The sequence below is a fragment of the Brachycentrus maculatus genome, unplaced genomic scaffold (genome assembly GCF_059751285.1).
Source record: "Brachycentrus maculatus isolate JH-2025_06_01 unplaced genomic scaffold, ASM5975128v1 h1tg000099l, whole genome shotgun sequence".
Classification (NCBI taxonomy): Eukaryota; Metazoa; Arthropoda; class Insecta; order Trichoptera; family Brachycentridae; genus Brachycentrus; species Brachycentrus maculatus.
This window is the reverse complement of record NW_028280853.1, coordinates 1,642,975-1,666,303: the sequence shown is the minus strand read 5'-3', so window position 1 is coordinate 1,666,303 and position 23,329 is coordinate 1,642,975. Positions and strand designations below refer to the sequence as shown.

At 30.1% G+C, this 23,329-nt stretch overlaps 1 protein-coding gene across 1 annotated transcript; it reads right to left on the bottom strand.

Annotated features, from left to right (window-relative positions):
• Positions 1 to 2,453: 2,453 nt before the first annotated feature.
• Positions 2,454 to 23,297, bottom strand: LOC148310359 (mitochondrial glutamate carrier 1-like). The gene is made up of 8 exons (XM_088258627.1): positions 22,676 to 23,297; positions 13,108 to 13,242; positions 8,318 to 8,467; positions 7,026 to 7,144; positions 5,892 to 6,084; positions 4,790 to 4,927; positions 3,944 to 4,074; positions 2,454 to 3,330 (listed from the first exon to the last, which is right to left on the bottom strand). The coding sequence occupies exons 1-8, from the start codon at positions 22,708 to 22,710 to the stop codon at positions 3,314 to 3,316; spliced, it is 918 nt and encodes a 305-aa protein (XP_088114753.1). The 5' UTR covers positions 22,711 to 23,297; the 3' UTR covers positions 2,454 to 3,313.
• Positions 23,298 to 23,329: the final 32 nt, after the last annotated feature.

Here is a 23,329-nt window from a genome sequence, read left to right as displayed (position 1 = left end):
AGGGAATAATATATGATTTACATCATAACTAAAAACTCGCAGGAATGAACGCTGTGACAAGTTTTCTATTATACACTGACCAAAAAAATCACCGTTTATTAGACAATATTTATAATAATCACAATATTGTTCATTGAATATCGATTCTATTGACTCTTATTTAACTACAATAAATAAAAGTCAATCCAAGTGCCCAGACATAATCGAGAGTCATTAGTTGACCACACATTATATGTATTATGTGTACCACAATATCAAATGATTTTGGTTAACGCTTTCCGCGCCTTTCCTTTTAACGCCGCTGTTTCCGCAACTTACTAAAGATTAAGGTAAAATGATACCCAAAAACCAAAATTCAAAACAATGTTTGCAAAAGTAGTACATATGTGCATAGAAAAAAAAGATTATAACATCTTTTAAATTAAAGGATTTTGTAGGTGTGTAGGATAACCATATGACTGTTGGAAATTTTTAAAATTCTTCCAAAGTCTGGAAGATTAGTACATAGTATGTTTTTAAAGATTTTTATAGTTTCAATAAATATTAATGTTCCCGTTAAAAAAAGGGAATTAAATTACACTAAGCGCTTGGGTAAATAATCAAAATACACAACATCAATTAATTCCCTATAGATATAATATCTAAATTAAGGTTATACCTATATTTATTGTCTTATTACACAAAGTGAGAGCACTCCAGTTTGTTGCACATTCATTGTATTTTAAACATGCTGTTAGAATTTTATGTGGTCTTATGATAGTTTGCAAAATGCATTCACATATAAGAAGACAATAATGGAATTGTGAATTCACATGAGAACTAATGCAATTGCAACAAGGTTGATACATTAAAATAGAAAGAAAATAAAACTAGAAAATACTTTTTTTAATTCAAAATATCTTATGGTAATATTTATAATATAACAAAGCTGAAATATATAATTTTGTCATAATTTAAAACATAAGAAATGTTGACTTAATTAATTCTAACACGAGGAGAAATGGTATACATTTACGTAAAAATATAAACATATGGACAGATTTTGAGATACCTTGATATATTTTTAAACTAATAATTAACATTTGAAAACTTTCAGTAAAATTGACTATGTTTTTTTTGGAATGCCTGTAGTTTATATTGCATATTACAGTATTTCATACGTAATTCATAATTTAACACAGTGTCATATTATAGTGAAATATCCTAACTCATGGTAAACTAAACCAAGTTGAAATTATAATCTACATAATTGAAAATTGGATAAAATCACAATGAAATGAATGCAAATAATGTAAATTGATATTAAAATGTCTAGATACAGATACAGCACATATTTTTTTTTTAAATCGACAAAATATACTAATTTTAATTTAAAAAAATCCTAATGAACTTGTTGATCGAAAATAATACAGTGACGAGCTCTATAATTGTTGAATTACTGCCAAAAAACCTCGTTTTGAGAAATTAATTATAATATTATGATAACTTTATAATTAACAGAATGTGTTTATTTAATATCTATATAAACATTGTGGAAAAAAATAATTTGTTCTCTTATCAGTAAGAGCGTATAAAACTTGTAATCGCATCAAATCAACACCAAACATTTCTGATTTAAAAATTTTCCTGGCAATAAAACAATATATAAGGTCTATTTCATAGGCCTCTGGCTATCCCAATCAGATAAGTGGAAAGTAAGTCATGGCTAAGCCATTATAAAAATTAATCTACTAATAAAAAAGTCAAAATTAGAGCACCTCATTGAATTAGCCATGAATAATGTGTGATGGAAGTATGTATTTAACACTATGCACTCCCAATTTTATCACATCTTATAAACATAGAATAAGAAAACATAACCGCTATTAAAAAATAACTTAACAGAAGACATTTCTCAAATACTGAAAATGTTGGGAAAATATTACAGCTAATGAAAAGTAATAATAACATTCAGCGGAATCTCCTTCATAGCCGTTAAGATAGTAGTGATAATATGTATATTTTATTTATTGTGCCTTAATAATACGTGCAGTTCTCATATAACAACACCTCATAATGATCGCTTACACTTTTGTAGTGGTCCTTCCCAGCGAATTTGCATACAAAATTAAAAAGTTTAAAAAGTCAATAATAATATTTACAATGAAATTAGAAATTAAATCACAAGCACTGAATAAAAGAATCTTAAAAAAGCAAAAAGGAAAAATATCAATTGATTTATTTTACTATTTCCCTTTTTTTTATTTTGTCAATAAATAATACAAATTTATTTTTAAACATCGCCACCCATTAATATAGAAAATCAGTGTTTTTTTTTTGTTACTGATTTGAAATATTTTTACAAATTTATTTAAAAGATATTTTATATACAAAGAACATGAAATGGCTTCATTCCTTTGAAAATGACAAAATAATTTTTTCCACATTACACATTGTGATATCTTTTTCACTTCTTGCTTGTACTTCTTTTGAGATTTCCAATTCTAAATATTTACAATGTCAAATACACTGATAAATTCCAAAATTCATCTGGTGAATTGAAATATAAAGAAAGCTGATATATGAAAATGTATAATAGATATGATCCATTAAAGTAGACGACAGTAAATGTGGATAATACATCTTGATTATAATTTCTCGAGGTTTAATCCACATATTTGTGTGCACAGATTTGGATATGATCCACAAAAAAATTATAACCGCAAAGCATATGGAAAATTGTAAGCACACATTTGAAATATTGACCAGAAGCAGATTTGACACGTCAGAAAAATATTATCACTTTCTAAACGGCTATGATCTAAGAAGTGATCACAATATCAAATATGTTGGAACGATTTATAAACATTTTAAACAATTTTATCACAATAAAATCTGGAAATATTTAGAAATAAATAGTTCCCAATATATCGAAATGGAATATTACAACTTCCCTTAATGTCAACATTATTATATAACTTAGATATACGAGTCACTTAAAAATAAAGTGCCAGCGAATGTATTTGTGCAGATAAATATTATTAAGCTTAAAGTATAATAATATTGGATTCACACAGTTCTGTTGGACTTTCTGCACGACTAGTTCAATGTAACTTCAGAAAGTTCATATGCACTGAAAAGTACAATACTCCTAAGTAGTACAATTTTGGATCTAGTAGTACGATAACAATCTTAAAATCCATAAACATGATTATTAAAAATAGCAGGTGAATGATTATAGCATGCAGTATATTTGCTACCATTAAGAGAGCATCCATAGAGTATATTAGTTTCTTCTTGGTATCCATACTGCTTATGTAATGTCCGCATCGATTTATGCAATACCTCCGGCTAAAAAATAAAAAGGATAATTTTTAGCAATAATCTACCAAATTAAGAGACTTCTTCTTCTTCATTGCTGAAGAACATGACCCCCTTGCTGGCTTCCTCTGGAACCTCGGACAACAATCTGCCATTGGTCCCTGCATCAAGCAGCCTTTAGAGCTCCCGCAATGGAGAGGCCTGTGATATTTTTCACCTGGTCGGTCCATCAGGTTGGAGATCTACCTCTAGCTCTTCTATATGATATATATAATCATAAAAGAGATATATGATTATGTAAAAAATAGATTCTGGAATTCAGTAAAAGTTTGTTAATTCAAACAACGATAATTCGAATTTTGACATATATTTATATGTAATTCCAGTTATATAAAAAAAATATGGGCTTTTTTCAAATACGCCCATTTAAAATTTTAATTAATTTTTAAATCATAATCCCCCCAACGCCGAATTATATGTAATTCCAGTTGTAAAAGAAAAATATGTGGGCTTTTTTGCAAATTAGCTCATTTAAAATATGAATTCATTTGGAATTATATTCCCCCCAATGCCGAATTAACGAGCTTTTACTTTACACATGAGGAAAAAGCACTAATATATATATTTGAAACAAATAAATTACCTGCTAACAGGGCTTCAGCAACTCCCAGGAAGTAAACAGTTTGAGCGATACCGAACAGCGGAGCGATCACCATCATTCTGCAAGCTCCTCCTTTGAAGAACGCTCGTGGACCTTCTTCTTTCAGTGTTTTACTATAAATAGGGAGACGTTTTATAATATGTATATGGTGTCATTTTATTGATTTCGTGGATTACGTATTACTGGTAGATGCATATAAAAGTGCTTGAATGCGTGACATTTGTATAAAATATGTATGTTGCAGTTAAAACACTAGCTAAAGTTTATTTTCCTATGCGAAAACTAGTTTGGAAAAATGTTGTTAGAACTAGTTTAAAAATCAAGTGAAACTGGAATGACAAAAAATCATATGTATTAAGTTAAGTAAAATAGGTTGTTTTGCCCCATACCATATATGTATATGTACCAAAATTCAACCATATGGTTAAGTTTTGAAGGATGATTTTGTACCTGTAACTCTGATTTCTGTGATTTTTTTTAGATTTTAGTTGTGATGTATACATTTGCGTTTCGACAACTGTACAGGAGGACTTCGGGGTTCAATTCCCATTGAAGTAAAAATAAATGTAATAATTATTTATCAATCTTAATATTTATTTCATGTCTCCATTAACTGGTACTTGAAGTGCGGGACGGATCACCTTACTTTCACATAATTAACATCAAGGTAACCCTGCATCAATGTAACCTAGTACCTTATGGACCATTAGGTGCAGAATAGGGTAAGAAACATACATTACAATTTTTTAAATTATATGATGATTTTTTTTCTTCAAATTTGTCTTTCTAAGTCATTATAATTATTGGGAGAAAATAAAATAAACTTACACAGCACAATCAAGGAAGCCCTTGTAAGGGCTGGTCTCAGCTCGCTTCAAGTCCTGAAGTCGTGTTTTGATGACATCCAGAGGGTTTACCGACACGGCTGCCATGGAACCCGCGGTACATCCTGACAGGAATGACCACCTAAAGAAATATTATTTATTCATTTGATAGACATACTTAAATTTATGTTTTATGCCATAAAAATACTGCCTAAGAGCGCTTGCGCACTACACGGAATTTTACCGTCCGACAGTCCGTTTAAAAAAAAATAAAAGCGACAACAACAGCGCACAATTTAAGCGCACAGATCCGAAGAAAGACGGCCAAAAGAACAAGCCAATCATCCGTATTATCATGCTAACCGGACTGCCGGACAGTAAAATTCCGTGTAGTGCACAAGCGCCTAAGAAGCAATAATGATTTTTGTCTAAATATTTGTGATTGTTGAGTTAACGCATGCACACTGTTTTTGGGACTGATTTTATGACACACTTCTAAACAATTATTTTTAAATTCGATAAAATACATCTTAATATATGTATTTTGATAACTTCGAGGATTTATTAGTTTAAAAAGAGCATATACATAAAAAAAATTAAAGATTTTTTGGCCAATTTTCAATTAATCAAATGGCTTTGGAAATATTTTGCCAGTTACATAACATCTCCGGGATTTTTTGAGGATAGAATTTAAACTTAGATGTTTTCGAAAATTGCTGAAATATGGAGAGGGTAAAATATTTAACAATATTATTTATTATATTGGATACTGGGTTATTCACCTTACGGATGAGATGTCAATATTAAAGGTGTATCAACTTGATATGAAACAAAATACCAGATTGTAAGCCCTGGGATGCTCAGACTTTCATTTTCTTTCATAAAAAAGGGAAGAATGATACATGTTTCATATCAAGTTGAGACACATTTAAAATATTTATGTTAGTATTTAATTATTTAATGTACCAAGCTAGTATTTAATATTTTAATGTGCCAAGATAGTATTTAATAATTTATTGTACCAAGTTAGTATTTAATAATCTAATGTACCAAGTTAGTATTTAACAATTTAATTTACCAAGTTAGTATTTAATAATTTAATGTACCAAAAGACTGCTTCGTGGCCACCAGGGGTGGATCTTGGGCCCAAATCATTGAGCGTAGCAAACAGAGGAAAGTACACGATACTGAAGCTGACATCTCTTGCACCAGTGGCACCCGTGCCGCGATACAATCCCTTGATACCTTCCTTTTTCAAGAGGCTGGTGGCTATACTCAGGGCGGATTCCTTCTTACCACCTAAAATAGATCAGGAAAAATAAAGATTTCGGATATCAAAGGTTAACCTGTTAACCGAAAGTTCACTTTTTAATTACGTAACATACAACGGGCGCGAACTCTTTCACTAGAACGTGTCAATATGTCATGCCCGATGGACGTGATTTCACAAAATAAATGAAAAGACTATGATACATATAATTTTTCATTTATTTGTATAGAAATCACAAAGAAAAATGCAAAATTACAAACAAATAGAAATGAATTCCTGTCGAAACATCTATGGATGATTAGTTACCTTTTGTTGTTGGAAAATATAGGTCCCGCCCATTCCAAGCCGCAACATATATTTACAGGACATATTCATATGTCTTACCCGTACCCGATATTGTTTACGTTTGACGTATTTATACGTCCTGCATGGTTAACAGCCATTTGAAACTGGTCAACTTTACAATTAAGTTACAAAAAGATTTTTCAAGTTTCATATTTCTTTACAAAAGTAAAAATGACATTGGGAATATTTTTCAAGTATTTGAAATAATTGATCATACCCACTTATTTATCTACTCTGTATGTAATACCATTATTATTGAGTTTATATATAGACAAATGTGCGGCAAAACGATGTATGATAGATGTTCGAATGGTGAAATAAGAAAAGAATGCAAGGCTGAGATAAGCATTATTAATAAAATTAAGAACAGTGTATTGAGATGGTTTGGACATTTGGTGTGGAACGAATAAGTAAGAAAAGAATAGTAAAATAAATTTATGAGGCGAATGTAGTTGGAAAAAGGAGCAGAGGAAAACTTGGCATTATAAGGTATGTCAAATATTTAAAAACGGTGAGGCCGGGAGTCGGAATAATCAGCAGGTATGTATGAGGAGATGTGTGAATTTGGAAGGGGCGAAGAATGTTTACAAAGCAGCTAAATGGTTACTTTATTTTGTTTGTTTACCTCCGACTCTACCAGCGTCTTGAAGTTGAATTTTAAGCAGCTCCATAGGGGTGGTCACGATAATTTGGAACATTCCAGCAAGACCTCCCGCCAACATTTGCCTCGGAAGTGGAAGTGTCCTATAAAAACAAAATTTTCATCTATGTATAAACATATAAATGAAAACACTAAAAATGAAGATATGATTCATATCATATCACCAAGGTCTCATAACTGCATACATATAATAGGAGGAAGAAAGCTTATTTTGGAGTTTATATCAACAACAAAAGAAATTGTTGATCCAAACTCTAATAATTAACACATTTTGTACGGGTATTTTTTACGCATGCGGACCGCTGGCGACGGGATTTGATAATTATGTAAATGTAGTTAAGATCCTTACAGAGAGATTGGTATATAATATTTATATAAATATTGGAAAATTCTTTCTTTCCTGTCATTGAAATGAGGCCGGTGCAAAAGGTAAAAATACCCTTCCCGTCCTTAAGCATCAATTGACCGAATAGGTAGAAATACCTTTCCTGTCCGAAGTGTGTTAATTTACTAAAAGCGTAAAATAAAAGCCAAAATTAACTGCCGTAGTGTAGTGGTCAACGAGTTCAGCTACCATGTTTAAAGTCCCGGATTTGATTCCCAGGGGGCCAAAATAAACATAAGTGATTTTTCACTGATTTGTTGCCGACGGAGGTTAGAGGTCAAAATAAAATATGGAATAATGGCAAAATAAGGGAATAAGTAAATGATCAAGAGTTTAATTCTATAAAAATTATAATTAAGTTTATATTCTTAATTTTTTCTCTCTTTTTTGTGTGTATATTAGGTTAAAATTAATAAAAAACAATAAAAAAATGTATGTAAAAAGAACTCCACCGACAAGACACACAAGGTGGCTTTGTGGGTCTCTGCAAAATTATTTTTTTTAAATATGTTTATAATTGTTCTTTAAATAAATGTATTCAATTTATACAAATAAATAAAAATTTATATATATATATATATATATATATATATATATATATATATATATATATATATGAATATACATTTAATAATAAACTCCAATATTTACTTTATATTACCCGAAATGCAGGGCTGATTGCTTTTGTATGTATTTAACTGTCAAGATAACACTGCTTTTATACAATGAAGTGCTTTATGAACCATGTGGATAAGGGTCTCATAGAAGAAAATGAAATAAATTTTCTTTTTATTATGTTTTTATAAAACTTCCAAATGAAATGGTTTTTGCATCAATGAAGGAATTAAGTGATTTTACTAAAGGTACATACGCCGATCCTGTAGACAAATGATGCCTGAAGAAGTCATTAGCCGCCAACTTGATGGCCTTCTCCGGGGTGATGAGGAGAATGTTCACGGCTGATCCTCGGTACATCCCAAAGTAGCCCTCCGCTCTGTAAGTTTTTCGGAAGCAGTCTATCCTAAAAAAACAAAAATTCACAGTTAAAATTGACTGCCATAAAACAATGATTTTTTTAAAACTTTTTTAAAACTTTGGTATACATAAAATGATGTAAGTGATTGTACAATAAAGTGTTAAATGTTTTATTTTTATTTTATATAAGTAATAAAATGGAAAATCACACTAAGTTATGGCCACATAATAAAATATAAATTACAAAAAAGGTTTTTTCTTAAATGATGATAGTAATTTTTTTACTTTACAATATTTATCGTCCCGATTTAAAATTTAAAAAAAAAACTTTCAAATGTAATAATTATTTTTATTTTTACGATTACAAAGTTTTTGATTTTTCATTAGGTATTTGAATTTAATAAAATATAATGAAAAAACTGCAATATTTTCCTTGACTTAAATTATAAAATATATACTGTATTTATACTGTCTGCCATTAAAGTTAATGTTAAATATGGTTATTACATTTCCTACCATGCATAAGATCATGAGTTTGAAACCTTAATTTATGGGAGCGTAAAAATAAAAATAACTTAATCTTACCTAACCTAACCTCCTCCAATTAGCCCGTTATATCTAAGTTTTACTGTACTTGCTAAATTTAATCATAAAAAATATTGATTTAAGGTGAATTAAAAATCAAATTACCGGCGTCGAATGGAATCAAAGTAATTAATAAGATTACAAATGATAATAATTATAATTTGATCGAAATAGCGGTATTCATTGTCTATTATCCCAGGCCTTGATTTATGTATTTAATTTTGACAGTGACGAGAAGCGCGGACCTTGAAAACCGGGCGTGGGAAGGGAGCTTATTCTGGAATAAACATTTCTTCTGTTTTGCGTTTTTTATTTATTTAATGAGAGTCGTTCCGGGAGATTTGTTTCAAACTTACGTAAAAAAATTACGCGTCGGCGTCATTTTCCCGTCGAAATAATAAATTTCGCTTATTTTGACGCGAATGGGAGAAAAACATCTAATACCTACCAAATACGTGTTATCAGGGCTTTTTTTCATGTAAAGGGGTGGAACAGCGTTCCGGCACCTTTTTTCACGGATACTTTTTTTTAAAATTTGTTATATTTTCTCATTTTTCATATTTTCTCATTTGTTTATTTTAAATATGCTTCTTACCTCATGTTTTCTCATTTATTTCTTTAGATATGGTTCTTGTGCCTATTTATTATACCTGTTTATTGTTTTTACATTTTGCCATGTATTAGTATTAGTTTTGGTTATTTAAAAAAAATCTTTTTTGTTACTTTATTATTTGTGTTCCAGTCTTGTTAACCTTAATCCCATGTCCCAAAATGAGAAATAGAAATTACTCATCGGGAATATTATATGTATATTTGATTTATGTATGCAATATGTTTTGAAATAAATAAATAAATAAATTTCCATAATCGATTAGACGAAACAATGTTTGTGCTTACGTAATTACAATCTATATTTATATAATTAGTCAAAATGATAAAATATGGTGTTGTAATGCATATTTAAATGATTTTTGAATATTTTTTAGTGCGTTCCGGGACCTTTTTGTTTAAAAAAAAACCCTGCGTATTATGATAAGAGTAGTTTGGTTGTTGGCACAACCAGGGCCTGAATTACAGTGAGAAGTTAAGATGTTAACTTCGATAGACAATTTAAGTTTTACTTAGTAATACCACTATTTCTTAAAATCTATTGTGACACGTATTTCGATGCATTCATTTTCAAACACCGATGATAAAATTGATGCGGAATACATCGAAACACGTGTCACAATAGATTTTAAGAAATAGTGGCATTTACTAAAAAAACTTAAATTAAAAATGGATAGATTTTACTACAAAGTGACTGCCGAATCAATTAATGAAATTACAAAAGATAACTTTAATTTTAATTCTGAACTTTCAATTATAATGACTTTGTTTTTTTTTAAACCGGTTGTTGATCCGCATAGTTGGGAAATTAAAGATATATGTTTTTTTAATTAATTATTTGTTTTGTTTTTTTTTTTACCAAATAGAAGTAAAATTAAGATTATCTATAAGTATATAATACGTAATCAAAAAGTCAACGTTGCATTAATTGACGAATTGGGCGTCGATTTCATACGGAAAAACCGATACTTAGTAAAAAAAAACATAATTTTAACTTCATAACCATACGGACTCGGTATAAAAATGCCAAATTTATTAGGAAAAAGTAAAGTTAAATTTATCTACACTACGTACTTAGTTAATTAGTTATCTATCCACTGTGATGGACCACCAGGGGGTATCATGAATACTATCGATGACGATAAGTATCGTGTCTTAACTTTAGTTCTATTTATTAAAAAAAATATATACCGGGTTCCGGTATATGTACCATAAATAGGTATTTACAGAAGGTGGGTTTCTCCCAAATAAAAGAGCTTACGTTAAGCCAAGTCAATAAGTATTATGTCGTTAAGCTTAAATTAAGCTTGAAGACACAATACTTATTAACACTGACGTAGTATTCATTACACAGGCCCGGGAATCGAACTATATCTTCATGTAACTAAATAAAATCCAAAAGTTCATATTTAGGTAAGTTATCAAGTTCATAGTTCATTTGAGGTAAGTAGGGTTTTAAGAAGACGGTAAATCAGCAAAACTTTTAATGACATATAACATGCATATACATTTAACCCCCATATAACGTTGAGATAAGTCACGCATTATTGGAGGGAACGTTAAAGGGGGTAAATGTTTTTTAATTGTATTTCAATTTAATATTGTCTTTTTTTTTTAAAAGGAGAAATATTTATGTTTTTATTATTTACACAAATATTTGAATTTCATACTATTTCTGTGAGCCTAAGCGGCTCATTATTAGAAATAGGTATCAAATTGTGGTAGAGTGGGTTCGAACCGAGAAACTCTGACTTAAGAGTCCGCGACACTAACCACGGGACCACAACCAGAATAGTAATTACAGTTACGACAGTCGTAATAATTATTAACATGTAAAAATACAATTTAAAACATTAACTCCCTATAATGTTCCCTCCGATAAAGCGACACCTATCTCAACGTTACAGGGGGGTTTACCATGCTGTACTTAACTGTGCTTCCACAAATCGCTCACTCCTTTCAAGAACGTCATAAATCAAAAAACTTGATTTTTCAGGAGAACGTTTTTAAAGTTTAAAAATATATTACAATGTATTAAAAATAAATATCAAGCCACTTATTGAACTTTTTACTGTGCAACAGATCTTTTTAGATAAAACCTGTAGGTTTTTTCTCCATTTGAAAAATATTTAGTTTATTAAAAAAAAAATTGATCCACACCTTTCCTTCAAAATTCAAAAACAACACTTTTTGCCCTGTAGCGGGTAAATATTAAGTTAAAAATATACCGATTTTGCTGGGATATGGTACATTTTCTGGGCATTCTGAAAACATGCACAACTGAAAATTGACGATTTTTGATTTATGACGTTCTTGAAAGGAGTGAGCGAAATGTCCCTTGTGTGACAAGTAGGTATGCGAGGTTGCAATTATTTTCGTAACGCATCAGAATGTAGGAGAATGACCTGTAGCAGTAAATAAACTAGTGCGATTGATTAGTATTATTGACATTAAATTCACACTATGTACTACAAGATGCAGTATGCTAAATTTTGTTTGTCGGGTAGGTGTGTCAATAATAACTCGATAATTAGTTTTGCGTTAGCTATAGCACAATTTGGAAAAGGGCCAACTTATTTATTGATCATGATATATTAGAAAAAAACCTACCTTCATTTTTTATTATTACGTTTGAAGGTTATATTTTAGTAAAGAAAAAAGTCGGCTTCATTTCTGTCGATTTTTTTTTCACATCCAACATAGATTTGCCATAATTTCCGAAAACCAATCTCTTAACAAGTCATAATATTGATTTTAAACAAAGTAATTTTTTTCTTTTTGGATTTTGGGTCATCTATTTATATTATTTACCTACAAAAGATTACGTTATTTCCGTTTATTATATTTCATTAGCTAGGCGGTGCGTGAGTCGTAATTGAAAAAAATACATGATAAAAAAAATCTATTTGGTTTCTTAATTTTTACCTACTTTAGAGAAAATAATTTCCCGTCTTTTGGTTTCATAATTACAGCAACAAAGTCATTCATTTCTAGCCTTTTGCCTTGTACAATAAATTAGTGCGACAGGGCTAATATTTTTGAGCCTTTTAGCTTATTAATTAGTACTACAGAACAAACAATTTCCAGTCTTTTAGCTTGTTAGTTAGTGCTACAAAACCACTAATTTCCAGCCTTTTAATTATTGCTACAAAGCAATTAGTTTCCAGGTTGTTGGCTTGTTAGTTAGCGCTATAGAGCTAATGATTTTAGAATTTTGATTTGTAAATGCTAAAGAGGCATCAATTTCGTGTTTTTTTTTGCAAATTAGTATCACGGAAGTATATTTTTCTGCTTTTTTTCTAAGAAACTATTTCTTAAGCAAATAACTTCATTATCAAGACTAATTAATACTTGGAAATCGGTGAACGTTATAATCAAATTATAATAAAAACATATAGTGATTTTAAAACATTTTTTAAAGTGATAAAATGAAAAATCAAAAAGTTAGTGCTTTAAATATTAATTATGGAATAATATTGTTTATTGACTTACATGGAGGAGTACATCTTCTCTCCTTTGAGTCCAATGGTCTGATTCTGCAGCCTGGTCTTCACCAAGTCCAATGGGAATACGCAGGAAACTCCAATGATACCGGCTATCCCGCCATTAATGATCTTCGGGAGCAATCTGAGAAAAAATAATTGATAAATACAGACAATATTTCAAAATATTCACATTTTTTGGGTGGTTCGACTTGACAAGGGTCCATTATTTTCATTCATTCTAACCCTTATCCGCACCAAATGGTGCATAGGGTAATGCATCGTATTGACGCAGTGTTATCTTGATCGTTACTTAGATAAATGCATGGTGATTACTCCTGCGCTTCATAGCAATATTTTATAAATATTCGAGTGTTAAAATTATTTTATTTTCACCCACCCTGGTAATCTAACCCAGGACTTCCAGCACGGTAGATAAACACGCTGGCCATTACACTACGGAGGCGGATAAATTAACTAAGGGTCATTAACAAGATATTACATATTTTTGACATCTCAACATAGATGAAGAAGAATATGGAAGTCTGAGAATTTCAGGGCTTATGACCGTCATAGGTTATAGACTTAGACACAGTACATGTGAGTTCACAACCGCCATCTTTGTCGGAGTAGGGAAAGCTTTTATTAAGCAGACTCTTTATGTTTGTATGAAAGATCCGAATGTTGGATTAAATTCACATACGTAAGACCTGCCTGAAAGAGTTATATTAATTTTTTATGCAGCTTTTAATTTGACAAGTTATTTTATTTACAACATTTTGAGTGTGTCCAAATACTTGTTCACATATCTGGATGTACACGATATTATGATACAAGTGTGATGTACAACATTTTACATTATCAGCACTTCACTTTACATTGGCATTTGGCACAATTTATTCGCCTTGCGCTATTTTTGCAATATGCACTTGTGGTATGTCCGAACAATCACAGTGCAGTTAATCCAATTGCCAAGATAATTAATCAACGATAATATTTTCTTAAATAAAATCATATCTGTGATTTATTACCTCGCTTATTTGAATTATTATTACTTTTAATTAAAATGTAACTTCGTATTAATTTTTTTTTAATTAAACACTTGAACATTATTATCTATGTTTCCTTTTACAAAAAAATCTTGTTCCTTAACCCCCTCCCTTCCCTATATTTATTAACCTATATATATACCCCTAAATATTTTTTGTTCGTTACTTTTAATTTTTACCAGAAGATAAAAACATCTGTAAGTTTTCGAAACTAGTCGTATAAGTATATAAATATAAAATCAAGTGGTATATTCAAGTAAAATAATCAACATGTCATTCCACAAAGTTAATGCCGAATCAATAGGTAATATAATTTTTATTTAAATCACTGTAAATTATTATAACTGATTTATCAGTCTCAAAGAAGCAATTAGCTTCAAAACCGAGAGATATTATAACTTAGTTATAATAAAATATTTAAAGTGATTTTAAAACAAAGTTACATTTTAGTTATAAAATGGAAAATCACAAATTTAGTGCTTCAAATATAAATTATATTATTAATTAAGTGATTCATTTGCGAAAACCGTCGGTGCAAAAGTAAAAAGAGTAAAGTAGGGTATTTTAATGAGCAACTAGCGCAACATCAATAAAATCTGAATGGTTACACTTGTTAGGACTGAAAAAACGTATAAATACATTTTTATGGACATACTCCAATGAAAATACTTAGTTATTTCAATATAATGATGTATTTATTTAAAACTTCTTGTATACAGTAGGTTTATATCGGCGGGCTTAGAATAAACGTTGAAAGTTTTAAATGGTTTTTAAAAAAAAAGATAGTTGAAAATTTTCATAATGAAAGAACGTCGATGCTGAATAACGGTCGTCACCATGTTAAATGTTTACCGACGTAAAAATTTTAATTAACATGAATACGTAGGTACATAGTTAATATTGTTATTTAAAATTTACCGTCCCAATTCAACGGAATATAGTTTATAATAAGCATTATTAAATTGACTTTATCTTTTTTTATTGTTTCATTACTTCTTCACAAATCGAGTACATAAGTATTTTAATGCCTAATTACCTCGTTGATATATCCTTTGTTAAGATAATCAATCCCAAGTTTACAATTTACTTTAATTAAATTACTAATCCTTATTTGATTTTGTGGTCTGTTTCTTGAGATGTGTGGCCCAAATAAGGTGTCGTAATTAATCAGCGGTCAATTAAGCGGAATCGTCTGTACTTACTATAAGAGTCGATATTGAGTAGGCTTATCAAGTCACGCTATTCTACGAGCAGAATAGCGTTACTAGATTACGATATTATTATCAGTACACGGCAATCGAGATATCACAAAAGGTTTATTTCAATCGTCATTTGCGATATCTATACCGTGAAGTGGATACCAAGTAATTATATTTTATGTTTACACTTTTATCAGTTTATTTATTAGGCATATGAATCGAATAAGTACGAAACCAATTTTAAAAGTACACAATGAGTATTCTTCAAGGCATTTTTTTATTGAAAATGCCATAACTAGGAAAAACAATTATCACAATATTATTTTTTTATGTGTTTTTGATTCCACAATCAACAAAACAATTTCTTACCTATTTTTTCGACTGGCGTCAAGAGGTCGTTCTTCCGTCTAAAAAGATTCTCGCAAAAGCCCGGCTAAATCTTACCCCACAAAGGTAAGATTAAATTTATCTTCTAGGGTAAGGTTGAGTCGGCGTTTTGCAATTTTTTTTTTACACGGTAGAACCATCCTCTCAACGCCAGTGGAGACAATTAGGTAAGAACTTATTATGATATGCAGATTGTCCAATCATTGATGGTGCCGTTCGCGTGATATCCCAGCAGAAATGATTTTTTTTTAATTTCTCTCCAATTTTTATTTCGATGTAACACCCTCCAACTTCTTCCTTGCAAAGTCTCTCTTTTCTCCTGCACTAGTCAACAATTGTTTTTTCATTAGAACAATGTGTCGCTGTAGAATATAATAAATAGTTTAACAACACATAAGTTGTTTTTGCACTTGACAGGAAACATGAGATTAGAGAATATAAAATATTTGGCAATTACGAAAATGATATTTTCGACTTTTTTTGGCGAATATAAGCCCCAAGCCCTAGAATTACATCATTAGTTATAGTTATAGCAAATTTCAAAATTGAATCGATATACATATGTAAATGAATGCTAAGAGCTTCGGTGTTTATATTCTTTATTAGTACAACACGATCACATAGTGCACAGTGTGAATTGACACATTATGTAAGTAATGTTTTGCTTTACCCAATATTTACATATTTCTTTGCTGTGTTCTGCTAACTGAAATATAAATAAAAAAGAATAAAGCGAACACGATATGAGACAGTCACGGTTCAATCAAAAGCGTTAAACCATAAGAAAACAACACCAAGATGTCACAAAAAAATGTAATTTACGGAATGAAATTATATAATACGAGGGTTGAAAACCTTTTTCAAGGCACATATTTCAGGGTTGGAAAACTCTGATGGTCGATGACAACACGGTGAGGATTTACAGTGCATTATTTCGCAAAATATTTTCAGAAATATTTCTCTTACAATAAACTCTAAACTCACGAATGATAATGTATAAAATTCTATACAAAAAATAGGCGGCTAAGGTACTCGTGGTAGCCTTCCTAAATTTGATTCGCGGTAATCGCATCGTTTGCACATTATTTGGATAAAATTTTATAAGTATACCATTCGTAAGAAAATAGTTTATGGTAAAAGAAACACTTATGTATAAATTAGTACATTGCCGTTCTATTATCTCTGAAACTTATTAGGGATGGAAGAGTTCATAATTCCAGAGGGAAGGTTTCGAGTAAGAGAGCTTTCTAGTTCGACTTTAAGATGAAGTTTGTTTACGCAACCCGAATGTTTCCTTTTTGTGTATTTTTTTTTTAATTAAACAATAATAACGATGGCCACAAACGTGATCGATTTATTTAGGATTGGGTAGCATTTTTTTTGTCAAGTCGATATAAAATCGATATGGCATCTGATTGGATATTTGGTCGTCGACCTATTCATTTGTCCGTGTCTGCGTTGATAGGAAAATTGTTGATTTTCAACATTTCGAAACCTGCTATTCTCATCATTGCATCCTAAAGCATTGAATTATATTCAGAGTATGTCGTCCGTAGATCGATCCCGAAAGCTATATCTATATAGATAAGTCAAATGTCGATAAATTTAACTTTACTCCTATTGGAAGGAAAAAAATATTCGTTATTGGTCACATTAACTTTTTGACAATACGGATTTCACTGATTTCAGAATGCTAGTATCGTTAGAAATATTAAGCCCAGAAGTAAAAATTAACTACACTTAAATTATAAATAATTATAAAATGTTTTAATAAAGTGTTTAGCTACCGTGCTGGAGGTCCCGGGTTCAATTCCCAGGGGGGGGGGGTGAAAATAAATATTAGTGATTTAACACTGTAATAATTATTTAATATTACCCTGGACTGGTTCCTGAAGCGCAAGAGTGATCACCTTGCCTTCATTTAAGTAATGATAAAGATAACACTGCGTCAATTTGATGCAGTGCCCTATGCACCATTAGGTGCGGATAAGGGTTATAATAAGTTTTAATAAAAGGGTTGGAGACAGTTTTGGTGAATAAATTACGTAAAAATTTTAAGAACGCTGTTCAAATTTTAGCTGAAAATTCTGTAAACGCTGTTTTATGGTATAAATCTGTTATCGATACAAAATTTTAATCAAATTTACGATATGTGATTATATACGGTTGTTTAGATAATAATCACGTGTCATTCAGTTAAAAACACGTCAATAACCCAATAAATAAGGCATAAAGCGGATTTGTATAGTAAAAAATTACCATAGTATCAGTTTTGGGAATAAAATAAAGCACACTGAAAATCCGTGTCATTTTTGTTACAAATTAACAATTATTATTCCTCAATTATGTATTAAGGTTTAAAAAAGTAAATAACAAAGCAATTGGGTATGGTTTTGGAATTAAAGCTCACCAATTATCAGCGACAAACAATAACATAGTTGGAAAGAGGAGTTATAATATTTACACAATCTCTCTAGTTGTGCAAGACATAAATTACTATTAGTTTTGGTTTGGTTTCCGTCCCTCTTAATTCGGCCCAAATAAGCGGTTCACCAAAAACCAGGCGGCCCAATTGAGCGGAATCGACCGTCCACCATATAAAATACAAAGAACTTACTTAGATGTCATCAAAAGTCTATAGAGAATAGAGTACCATCAATTAGGACGGTCCACGGTCCTCGATTCCGTCGGTCACTTGACTCAAGGCCAGTACCATTAAGCCACATGTTTGCAAATCTGGTTTGTAAATAAGTGGTTACTTACAACCCGATACATACGTTGCGTGGGCCTTTTTATGTTATTTGATTGCTGTATTGTACCTATAAGTATCCACTATTTCTGTAGAAAAAAGATACATACATATATACACAACAGAGAACATCCTCTAGTTAAATTTTATAGAAATTCTAGTTAGTATGTTACAGGGCACTATGCGTAAAGAAAATCTAAATTCGATCTGAGATAATTGTTATTTAGATTTTTTAAAACCATTAATTTTAAATCAGTATTTCAACTGCATAACATTAAAAATAACATTTTGTAGATGACTGAATCGGTTTTATTTGTGTATTAAATTTTTCAAAAAAAAATTAAAAAAAATAAAAAATATATATATATACATAAATATATATATATATATATATATATATAAATATATATATATATATATTTATATATATATATATATATATATATATATACATATATATATATATATATATATATATATATATATATATATATATATATATATATATATATATATACATATATATATATTTATATATATATATATATATATTTATATATACATACACATATTTTTTTTTTGATATCTTGTATATTTCCGAATTTTCGAAGTTTCAGATATTTCGTAAATGAAAATGCGTAAATTAGACTGATCTATTTCCAACATGAGAGTGAATGATTTTGAAAAAACAAATATAATAAAATATAAATAATATTTGTATGTATATTATACAAAAAAAAAAAAAATTTTTTAAATATGCATTTCCTGATATACCGTAAGGATGATTTTTTTTTAATCCTCTAATTTAAAATGACCTAATGTAAAAATTTATATTATTATAATTTTAAATTAATAATTTATTCTTGGAACAAACAAAAATATTCCATTCAAAGCAGTCCAGGTAAGCCAAAGCAGCTTGTGTTTGAGAATAGGAATCCAGTTGTGGCAGAATGGGGGGGGGGGTTGAACCTAGAACAGCTGATTTAGAGAATGTGACATTAACCATGGGACCACAACCTGTCTTCTTTATTTGTCCATTCTCTTTATGTTCCCAAACTGTTGGGAACATAATGAGACATTCTGATTATGTTAGCAAACAAAATTAATAAATGCATTAATCACTAATATTTAAGTATACATCTACAGTTTGCTCATTTAACCACAATATTATAAAAGAGGTATCATATTTGATTCCCGATGATGAAAACTTTTGCATTTTCAATTATTAAATATGTCTACAAATTATTCTCTATTGACATCTGATGCGAGAGACGCATACATTGCCATCATGTAATCAATAATCAACAACATTTTGAGTGTGTCCAAATACTTGTTCACAAAATCTGGATTATCTCCAATTACAGGAGTTACTTTCATATTATTGTCTGGTCAAATTATAAGCTTAAACAATAAAAATGAAAATGATATTTTCTGGCGTTTCTCATGTGTGTGATTATAATCCAGGATTCGGACCTCACATACTAATATAAGAGTTTCTGCTTAGTAAAAAGCTTCTTTACATCTCACCAATAGATGTCTCTAGTGAAGTTCTAGTGATTCAAGAACAAGGTTTCTAAATTGGTTTATATATACAGAACTTCCAAGAATTTGAGTGGTGTGGTTGTCAATAATGGGTAGAATTGGTGAATGTTACACGTGTGTAAAGTGATCACTTAAACCAGCCTATGACGGTCGTCAGCCCCGTAAATGCCCAGACTTCCATATTCTTCTTCATCTTTGATGAGATGTCAAAAAATAATATCAATAATCAAAATAATAATACATTGATTCTTTGCAGCATCTATTGAATCAAATAAGACAACGATTATTAGTCTGTGGTATCATTCTTAACACTATTATTCTAGTTCTACTTATAATACCTATACCCTTATACCCTTTACTATGACCTAAATTATATTGTATACCCACACACAGGCCATGCCTTTCTGGGATCTTTTTTTGTATTTATGTTTATATTTTATTCATATATTTTTGTATTTAAATTTATGTCATGTAATGCAAAAGAATTTAAAATAATGAAAAAAAAAATTCAAAAGATACTTGGTGTTTTTAAAAAGCAAAAGTATAACATATGAATTTAATCCTTTGTTGTATCTATGTTCTTATTATAAAACAGTTCATTTGAAGATTTTTTTAATTTTTAATACATTTATTTTGGAATATATTATTAAAGTGATGTATAGGCAATGGGGTGCAGAGTTTTTAATCAGAGTAGGCAGTATGGTTGGGTAAGGATAAGGCATAGTAGGCACTGGTCGTGTTTCTATATGGAACGCGGGTACTCCAGGGTAGGCACTGCTTTTCTGCCTATATAGAATGCACGCCTCTGTATACACATACAGGTACATATACCTATACAGGTACATTATAACATACATATACCTATTCAGGTACATTATAACATACTTGAGATGTGATAAATGGTTAACTGTCCCTTTTTTCAGTTTATATTTTTTACAGCTTAAGTTTTTGATGTCAAATATATTAGACGCTAGAAATACGCAATACAGAACCAAATTTATGCAGTGATTGGCATGATCAGCTTTAAATGATTGAATACAAACACCGAATTCAGTAACAATTTCTTTAAAATAAATTGTTATTTTAAGTTTTTTAAATTTATTCATCCAAGTTTAAAATATACCCCCTATTCTTAACCCTTTCCACTCTGACCATTTTTTCTCATAACTGATCAGCTACTCTGATCAAAAAAATGCGACGTTTTTCTACCATTGAATTACCCTAATTTTGGGACACTCTGTCTGGCAATTCGTATGACCATGTTAATTAAGGTTAAATGTATTTATCTGAAATATTTTTTAGTAGAATATACTTGGGTGATAGAGAAATCAGTGATTAAAGTTATACCTGCGCCGGGCCAGACATAGTGGCCCACGGAGCTGCCTACTAGAATCATACGGGCCAGATTGTCTGGCCTACAGAGTGGTAAGAGTTAAAAAGAAATTGTCATGGACCCAAGGGTAAAATTTTATTACGTTCCCTTCATATATGAATATAAGAACATTATCGAGTAGTATGGAATCATTTTACTTAAAAAGCCCAAAAACCAACTATACCATTCAATATGTTGTTTCAATCCAATCACCTGTTGATGAGAACATCTGTATTTCTCGAAACTAGCCGTGTTTACATTAATAAACTCAAAAAGTGGTATTATACGAGCGTTTTATTTTTATATTAAAATCGTTAAATGTTTAGTTTAAATCATCTACCCACATTCAACAATTAGCTGTAATTTAATGAAATGGTTCTTTTGAATAATTTTATTTTCTTCAATTAAATATTTTATTACATATTCAGTAATTTGGGTTTCTTCCCAAATTACTAGAAATGTAATAAAATAATGTAAGTTGAAACTTGTCAGTCTGTGTAATGAACAGCTATTAAATAGTATTAAAATATTACTTAAAATATTATTAAAACGACAGCTGTTTAATGTATACAGAACAGCTATTATTAGTAATATTTTTTAAATAAATATTTGTATTTTTTGACATGATCAAATAAGTTGATTCAATCCTATTTTCAGGTAAGCCTATGTAACTTGTGTTTAAAAATGGAAATCAAGTTGTGGCAGAGTGGATTCGAACCCAAAGACTCTCACTTAGAATCTATGACACTAACCACGGCACCACAACCCGACTCTTAAATCGATACAAATGTTTCTATAAAATGTAAATATGAATTAACGTCATACTTTTTATTTATTGATTTGGCGTTTAATTTGTAGAACTCCATTTTAATTTATGTATTAATTATAAATCAAACACAGATTTTTTGAGTCTACTAAGTTGTATTTTACTAACAATTATATTGTGACAATTGTTTCGCCTTGTTAGGGCATTATCAAACGAATGTCAAACGGACAAACGGTCAAAATTATAGGATCCTAAAATAAATATTGCAATACAAATTTGACAGCAATAGTCACAAAGATAACATGTCTGGCAAAAAAGTCAATGACTTGTCATTTTATCCACCATAACAAATAAAGGGTTTTTTTCACTGATAAATATTGTGAAGTAATGAAATAAAAAAGAATATTGCTATAATGAAATGATATAGGGAATGGTAAGTAATAAAAATAAATAATAATACATCCACATAACATTCATTCCGGTACAATATGAGGCTAATAAAAAATAGGCTTACGAAAACTTCGGTTGTTGAACGCTTGTGGTTGCCATTTTCGGTGGTAAATAAAAACTGCGTGTTTATTTAAAACACAGCAATTGAAAAAGAGCCGGCGGTGGTTTAATTAAATTATATAATATACGAACGATCAATCGATTTTCGACGAACTGTCAAAATGAGAAGTGTCAAACAGTTTGAGAATATAACGTTAACACTGGCAGTAGTTAAGACTTTAACTTGTAGAATGATAGAAAATGAGGCTTTTTAATTATTATTTTATATTCAACGACAAAACAAGAATTTTATAATTCACAATTTTACATAGCAATTTCTAAACTGACAGCTCCCGCGCATTTCAAATATCGCCTCAGCCGACGAACGAACCACACGCCACGAAACTCGCCGCAAACTGAAGGGAAAATTGGACGAATTGTAGACAGGAAATTGGGAAATGCGTGGCGCGTTCTATATTTAAATGAAAATAGAAAATATCATTTTACTCATTCTATCTTTAAGGAATAGTTGAGATAAAATGATGAATGTCTCGTTTAAAGCCATGTAAAATTTCAGGCTAAAAGATTCTAAGTAAAGTTGCCATTTTCCCGACTACCAATGCCTTCTATATTAAATTGCACAAAGTAATTTTTTTCCGCGGATACCTACAAATTTATA

Excerpts from the sequence above, each read along its gene's own strand:
- LOC148310359 (XM_088258627.1), bottom strand. The coding sequence starts at position 22,710 with ATGGCAACCACAAGCGTTCAACAACCGAAGTTTTC. Across the intron at positions 7,145-8,317 it reads CATTTGTCTACAGGATCGGC|GACACTTCCACTTCCGAGGC; the intron begins GTATGTACCTTT and ends TTGTTTTTATAG. Across the intron at positions 4,075-4,789 it reads GGCTTCCTTGATTGTGCTGT|TAAAACACTGAAAGAAGAAG; the intron begins GTAAGTTTATTT and ends CCCTATTTATAG.